Here is a 7,279-nt window from a genome sequence, read left to right on the forward strand (position 1 = left end):
TGTACTTCACACAAAGTGCTTCACAAATTAAAACAACTAGACAATAAAACTGGAAACTTCACCGACGAAAACTTGGTAAGATGTAATAAAAACGAAGGAAACACCGGAGACAAGGTTAAAATGGCGAGATAATAATACTAAACCAGGATAATAATACTAAACCAGGATAATAATACAAGTGGATAAAAAAAAAGATTAAAACAAATAAAACAAAATTATAATAATATATTATATATTAACATATTTTACTTTTTTCACTTTTAGCCTACACTTTTTTGAGTTTTTACCGTAGGCTATCGCTGACTATATTTTGCTCATATATAGGCCATATTTTGACTGTATTTCACGTGTTATTACAATTTATACAAACATTTTCTTACAATAAACGTGTTTGCATTTAGACTCTGCTGTGTGTGTGTCTGCATCTTGTAGCCTATCTTTTCACAACGCCCTATTGTGTCACATTCTCCCGCAACATTTCTCAATAATCTCAAGGAACGAGTACAGTGATTACAGTAGGTAAAATCCGGTGGGCAGTCCACACAGCACACGGGCGGGGTGCGTGCGAAAATGTGAGACAATGGACTTTGATTCACACAAAGGCAGGTTTCAGGTTTCGATCGGTGTTTAACTGCCGCTCCCCGTGTTGTTACAATCTTGGATGTTCATATTAAACATGGCCTAAGCTTCACTTGGGGTCGGGACAGTGAATGGGGATCTGACTTAAAAAATAAAAGAGCAAAGAATATATAAATGTGTGTGCAGTGTGACTAAAATCAACTTTCACTGGGACATTTGATCTGAGGAGTTCACTCAACACATTTTAGATGTTTCTCCAATCAGATTTGCAGTACTACATTCTGTGGTCTTCTAGGGAAAACAAATTATAATATACTATAAAAACTATAATATATGCAATGCTAAGCAAACCACTTTCACCCCAAACTTGTTATTGGGGGGAACATCCATTCAACTATATGGGAAACGAGCCAACTTCTCTCGTTAAATAAACACTTTCCATTATGCATTACACACACGTGGTGCGGCCCGGCGCCCGCCCGTAGCCTATTACAATAAATACAAAAATAAAATATTGGATTTCCTGCTGTATCCCGTGTATATTTTGCTCATATATAGGCCATATTTTTACTGTATTTTTACTGTATTGTAGGGCAGCCTGTACTGTAATGTTCTATTTACACATCTATTCTATTTATTTTATTTTATTAATTATAGCCTACCCCCTCAAGAGCCAAGTTGAACCTTCTCCTTGAACTCTGCCACTTTCGGCTGTTATCCTCAGCTCTCAGTCAGACTCACAGAACCGTGCTCACAGATGACACCTGGTGGTCAACGGTGCAACTACACCTGTCTACCACTGTACATAGAAATAACTTCAACAGAGTGCAATCTCAGACTAGAAGATGGAAATGAGTGTAACGAGTTGACAATTCACATTGATATCAGGCGAGTTTATTGGAATACACTGGCATACATTTGTACATCAATATCCACTTTAGGGCAGTACAAGTGATCTAACATGGAATTTAACAAGGTATTTAAGGCCACACAGCAATTTACAGTTAACAAAACATTTACTGGTTGGTATATGCGTTTTTTTCTTTTTCTTACTTTTTTCTAATCTCATGTGGGATGGGGCATTACGTTTGCATGATGACAGGAAAATAATTAGTATTAATTAATACACAGGACAAGATGTTACTATCCCTTGTGCCAAAATCCAAGGAAAAACACATTTAGAAGCCCAATCCAGAATAAAACAAGCTAACAGGCTAACAAACTAATAAACAAGACACAAATCACCAGTTTATGAATTATGAATTCATGAATGAATTCATTGAAATAATTAATTTATTCATTCAAATTAATTAATTAATATAGCATAATGCATATTATATTTTTTGATGATTCTCACTCTCAATTTCAGCCTGTGCGTGCGTGCATGCCAAAAATAGGTTCAGAAATGGAGGTGTGTAGTGTGGCTGACAGAATTTATGGGACCTGAATCCAGGCAAATATATTACCCATTTACCAGCCAACAGAGATAAATGTCTGACATTAGACCATGATCATCAGTACCAGACACTGGTCACTCTATATATGAAGCCTACATCTCACAAATCCACTGTTGTTTTATTTTGCAGTTCTCATCGTTCCAGCCTCCTGTCCCCGTTGCACGATGCCAGAATTCCACACAGTCCTGGTTTCTCCCATCAAAGCTGTTAGGCTGGTCTTTGCCCCAGTACCTACAGTACCGAGAAACATCCAAAGGGAGAGTAAATGTTGTTATAAAAAGTAGAGCGCGCACATCCACTCAAATTGCAGGTGCAGGACAAAAGCAATGAAACATATAAAAAGAAATAGAGTCCGCACACTGCTTGACTTGCTCCCAGTCGATTTATTTTTGACGTTTCGGTCAACAAGGACCTTCTTCAGAAAAAGGAGAAGAAGGTCCTTGTTGACCGAAACGTCAAAAATAAATCGACTGGGAGCAAGTCAAGCAGTGTGCGGACTCTATTTCTTTTTATAGAGTAAATGTTGTTCCCATGACTTTATCAATCCATGGATGATTGAAAACAACAAAGAGAATATTAAGTAATTAATGGTGGGGGGGGGGGGGGGGGGGGTTTCCCCAATGCAGAGGTGAGTCTCTTACGCTGTCGTCGTCAGTGACGTCCTGTCCACCCACGTCCAATGTCCTTCTATTCCTTCGTCGCTCAAGCCAATCCAGACTTCTTTGTCAGCGCCATACAAACCATTGATGAATGTCTTTGAGGGAAGAGAGATAAAATTCCAAACGTCAAGCAAATTTACCTGAAGAATTTAGGGTACACAGCAACACATACTTGCACACATATAATCACAAGCGCACACAGATAAACACACCATTTCTTCTGGGCTGGTGATGATTGCCAGGTCTGCCCCTTTCTTTTGACAGTCCTGTCTGCTCTGGCTCCAAGATTTACGGACAGTAGAAGTGAAGTAGCAGCTATTCTGAAACTTCTTCCAGCCAGGAAGACAAGTTCTATCTGCAAATTGAATATACAGTGCAGCGATCAATAAATAGCTAGTGAGTCAGTGCTCCTATACTATCATTTTGGAGTATTTACATTCTTTGAATGGTTGTTGATGGTTCCTCGTGGTCAACAATTGTATGCCTTTATTGATTTGTTTTTCACCAAATCAAATTGTCAGTAAACATTACTTTTCACTTATCCTGTGTGTTAAGAGTTGAGCAGACCCGCCCACCTTTCTCAAATACCTTCCTTCATTGCAACTCAATCGCCAGGATAAAATGTTGGCATGACATTTTGGCAATCCACGGATATGTAGGATATGAACATTTCATTCCACGGAAATGTAAAATATGAACATTTCAGTCCTCCGGCACTGACACCATCGCTTCCTGGTTACATGACCGAGCCCAGCTCGCCCGAGCCCAGCTTGGGCACGGGCACGCCTCCCTTACCCCCACCTACTTTCTACTGGGGCTACTTTCGCCCCAGGCCAGCGTGACCACCCACTCCGAGCCTTTACCGCCCCGTTTCAGCCCGGTAACATGTCGCGTGCGCCATGTCTCGAATCGCAGTTTAAGTTTAGACAAACAACTCAGTTGGGTTTAGGAAAGTAAAACAAAGGTTGGGTTTAGGAAACAAAAGCAACTTGGGTGGGGTTAGGGGTTAGGGTTATGCTTCGGGTCCGGATTGAAACTCTCACGGCGAGAAAGTTACAAGTCGGGAACACTACACGTCTGCCACTCACACTCCTTCTGCCTACTGCGACTTTGACATACGTAAACCTCAAACTCTCATTACATTCTATGACGTGTATAACGTTAATTATTTACCTATCTAGAAACGTGATATGGAACGTATTTAGGTTCAGAAATGTTAATTATTCTACATATCTGTGGATTGCAAAAATATACAATGCCGACATTTTATTCTGGCAATTGAGCTGTTCATTGTTGAAAGAATTAAATCCAAGGCCGGATTGCAATCCAAGCCTAACCGACAAGACAACGAACATTCTGAAAGGAGAGCCCTCAACTATTATGCATTACTTTTTCTCAACTGTTTCTAGTGTTAATGCTGATTACAAAGATCCAAACTATGCTTTTTCCCAGACAAGGAAACATTTAAGTGAATTATGCTGAATTAATTATTTAATTTGTTTCCTTTTGCTTACCTGCAATCGTCATATTCAGTCTCTCCACTTCCCTCTGTAGCTGGTCTCGCTCTGCAGTCAGGTTGTTGTATCTCATCTTTAACTTGTCTCTCTCGGCAGTTGCGTTGTTGTAACTGATGCGTAGCTGGTCTCGTTCTTGAATCAAAGCCGTATAACTAGCCTGCAGCTGGTCTGTCACACTTTTAAGTATGTCGTAACTGGCCTGTAAATTGTCTTTCTCCTTAGTCAGGTTGGTGTGGCTGCTCTGTATCTTGTCTTTCTCACTGGTGGTGGAGTTGTGGCTGATCTGTAACTGCTCTACTTGCTTAATCATGGAGTTGTAACTCATCTGCAACCGCTCTCTTGATCTGGTCAGGTTGTTGTATCTGTTCTGTAAATTGTCCCTGTCTTTGGTCAGTGAGTTGTGATTGGTCTGTAACTCGGTTTTTTGTTTGACCACTGAATTGAAATTTGTTTCAAACATGTTTTTGGCTTTAGTCAAGGCATCGTTATTAGTCTGCAATTGGGTTTGGGTGTTTTTTAGCTGGTCTCTCTCGCTCATTAAAGCAGTGTTACTGGTCAGTAACTGTGTTTTACTCGTTTCAAGCTCACTTTTTTCTTTAGTCAGAATATTATTATTGGTCTGATATTGGTCTCTGTCTCTAGTTATAAATTCACTCCTGCTCTGTAACCGGCTTTGGATGCCTTGTAGTTCCCTTTTGTCTTTAAGCGTGGTCTTCAGGTTCTCCTGTATGTTGTCTTTCTCTTTAGTCAGGGCATGGTAGCTGTCCTGTTGGTCTCTCATCACATTGCGATCTGCAGAAGAGGTGAGATATTGAGAAACATCTCCTGGATCAGTGACCTCACCATGAACTCGGGTAACTTCTAAAAAGGTTCGAATATTTGACAAAATAGAAAGACAGACTCACAGTGGACTCCCTGGCCTATGAGCCCAGCCACCAGGAGAACACACAGAAGCCCCAGACAGAGTGCAGCAGGCCTGAGAGGGCTCTTTCTCAACTCCTGAACTGAAACACAAGAAGCAGTAGACATGAAAGAAATGATGATGTGATCTGAGGAACTTGTGGTTTTGTCAGCATGAGGGCAAGTGGCTGACTACAGGATATTCATTACAAAATGCACCAAGTAGGCTATATCTGATTTTGTTGCTATTTTGAAGGTCCTGAAAAAGTCTTGATTTGGCAAACAACTTAGACATTTCCACTCATTTTCAAACAAAGCAGTCATTTTATTACCTGAATATTGAAACCTGCTGCCAGTAAGGAGCTTATATCCATTTGGACCGTCATCGATGTCCATCGTTGTCATCATCGTAGAGTCACTCTGTCTGGCAACCATCTGCTTCTGCATCTGCTTCATAGGTTTGACCTCAGCGAAATCTCAGCAGAATTTCTGTACACAAAATATTTCACAGTCAGACTGAATAAGGATGTATTACAGTAACTAAGAGTTAAACCTGCAGTAAAGTAAGTGATTTCAGACCCATAACCAATCCTTAAACTAACATGTGCTATGTGGAGATTTTTTTTTAGACATAATTATATAGCTAAGTAAATCCACACACATTGCTGCTGTGTTGTTTTCACCTCTTTTTGTAAATCTGGTTGTCAAATTCAAATTGAATCGGAGCTCCTCCCGGTCCGTTCACTAGCTTTTCATTTTAGTGACAAGCAGCTTGTCTCCTCCCTCACTGTTTGAACATGGCGTTCTCCTATGGCAGAATTGATTAACTTGTTCAAGTAATAAACTTGCTACTTCACTTGTCATTGGGACATGTAACCTTAAAGGGACAGCTCACCCTAAAATCCAAAATCCATATTTTCCTCTCACCTGTAGTGCTATTTATCCATCTACATCATTCTGTGTTAGTTGCCTGAGTTTTAGAGATATTGGCCCTAGAGATGTCTGCCTTTTCTCCAATGCAATGGAACTGGATGGCACTCAGCTTGTGGTACTCAAAGCAACAAAAACATACATTTGAAAAACTCAACAGCAATGTCTCTTTCCAGAAATCATGACCTGGTTATCCAAGATAATCCACAAACCTTGTTGTGAGCAGTTTCATGTAGAAAACTATTTTCTTTAGACCGAACTACACCCACCAGCTAATTCCTACATGAAACTGCAGCTAGCTAGCAGCTGTGGGATTAGTTTAGCTGGCTAGCACTTTACAGGTAAAGTGAAATGGGTTACGGTATTTAAGAATAAAACAAACTAATCACCAGGAAACTGTTAATAGTGGATGATCATTAAAACAGGAGTTGTAATTCTATTTTTGTTTTTAATGATACAGTAGTAAATGGTTTAAATGGAAGGGGAAGTTCTAAAACGGAGACAGATCGACCAGTATTAGTCAATATATGTATTTACAAATACATTTGTTAATTACTTAACATGAAAATAATCATGCATTAAGCATTTGTTTAGCATCAATTAATGCATGAACTCATTAACTTAGAGCCTTAGCGGAACATTTAAACAATCTAACTACAACCGCTTGCTTTCCTCTTACATCTCCTTTGAATTGCATCACCCTCTCACTTACCTCCTGCCTTAGTGCACGTCCTAAAGAAAGATAAAGAAATGAATCAAATAAATCCTGCCTACCTGCTCTTATTATTTTACTTAACACTTTCCTCATCACACGAACATTTTCTAATCATCTAGGTGAAGAGGCAGGGTGCTGCTGACCCTTTCACTATTGATTGCTTTTAAATGTTTGAAATCTATGAATTGATTTGGCTTGTCTAACTAATCAGACATTTCCTGCATAAGGATATAAGAGAAAGGCTTAAAATATAATGTGAATGTGTAAGTTGAAAATAAAGTAGGTCTTACCTGGGCTAGATAATATCAAATACAACAAAACAACTGGAAGTAAAATGACACTCCTCTTAAGGAATCAAGTCTGTGTCATAATACACCATCCTTGAATCTTTGTGATCTTTTTGTTATATGTGGCCAGTGGGGCGGGAATTGATGGCTGTCAGGGGGAGGAGAGAGAGCCAATGCACCCATTTGACCCTCTGTCCATATATAAGATCTGTCTGTTTCATTAGGTATATGGTAG

The 7,279-nt window shown here is 39.6% G+C and overlaps 1 protein-coding gene across 1 annotated transcript; it reads right to left on the reverse strand.

The window, feature by feature from the left end:
• Nucleotides 1-1,554: 1,554 nt before the first annotated feature.
• LOC310794162 (uncharacterized protein) lies at nt 1,555-7,068 on the reverse strand. Its single transcript, XM_083656079.1, has 8 exons — nt 7,048-7,068; nt 6,755-6,774; nt 5,445-5,601; nt 5,118-5,216; nt 4,210-5,004; nt 2,908-3,050; nt 2,678-2,790; nt 1,555-2,267 (listed from the first exon to the last, which is right to left on the reverse strand). Exons 3-8 carry the CDS (start codon nt 5,566-5,568, stop codon nt 2,129-2,131), a joined length of 1,413 nt encoding a protein of 470 aa, XP_083512205.1. The 5' UTR covers nt 5,569-5,601; nt 6,755-6,774; nt 7,048-7,068; the 3' UTR covers nt 1,555-2,128.
• Between the last annotated feature and the right edge of the window lie 211 nt (nt 7,069-7,279).

Source organism: Poromitra crassiceps, assembly GCF_964638095.1.
Source record: "Poromitra crassiceps genome assembly, chromosome: 19".
NCBI lineage: Eukaryota > Metazoa > Chordata > Actinopteri > Beryciformes > Melamphaidae > Poromitra > Poromitra crassiceps.

Bases quoted from the DNA above. Each gene is read 5' to 3' on its own strand.
- LOC310794162 (XM_083656079.1), bottom strand. From the start codon at position 5,568: ATGAAGCAGATGCAGAAGCAGATGGTTGCCAGACAGAGTGACTCTACG. The intron at 3,051-4,209 runs GTAAGCAAAAGG...TTCAATTTGCAG, and splicing joins ACTGAATATGACGATTGCAG to ATAGAACTTGTCTTCCTGGC. The intron at 2,268-2,677 runs GTAAGAGACTCA...TCGGTACTGTAG, and splicing joins ACGTCACTGACGACGACAGC to GTACTGGGGCAAAGACCAGC.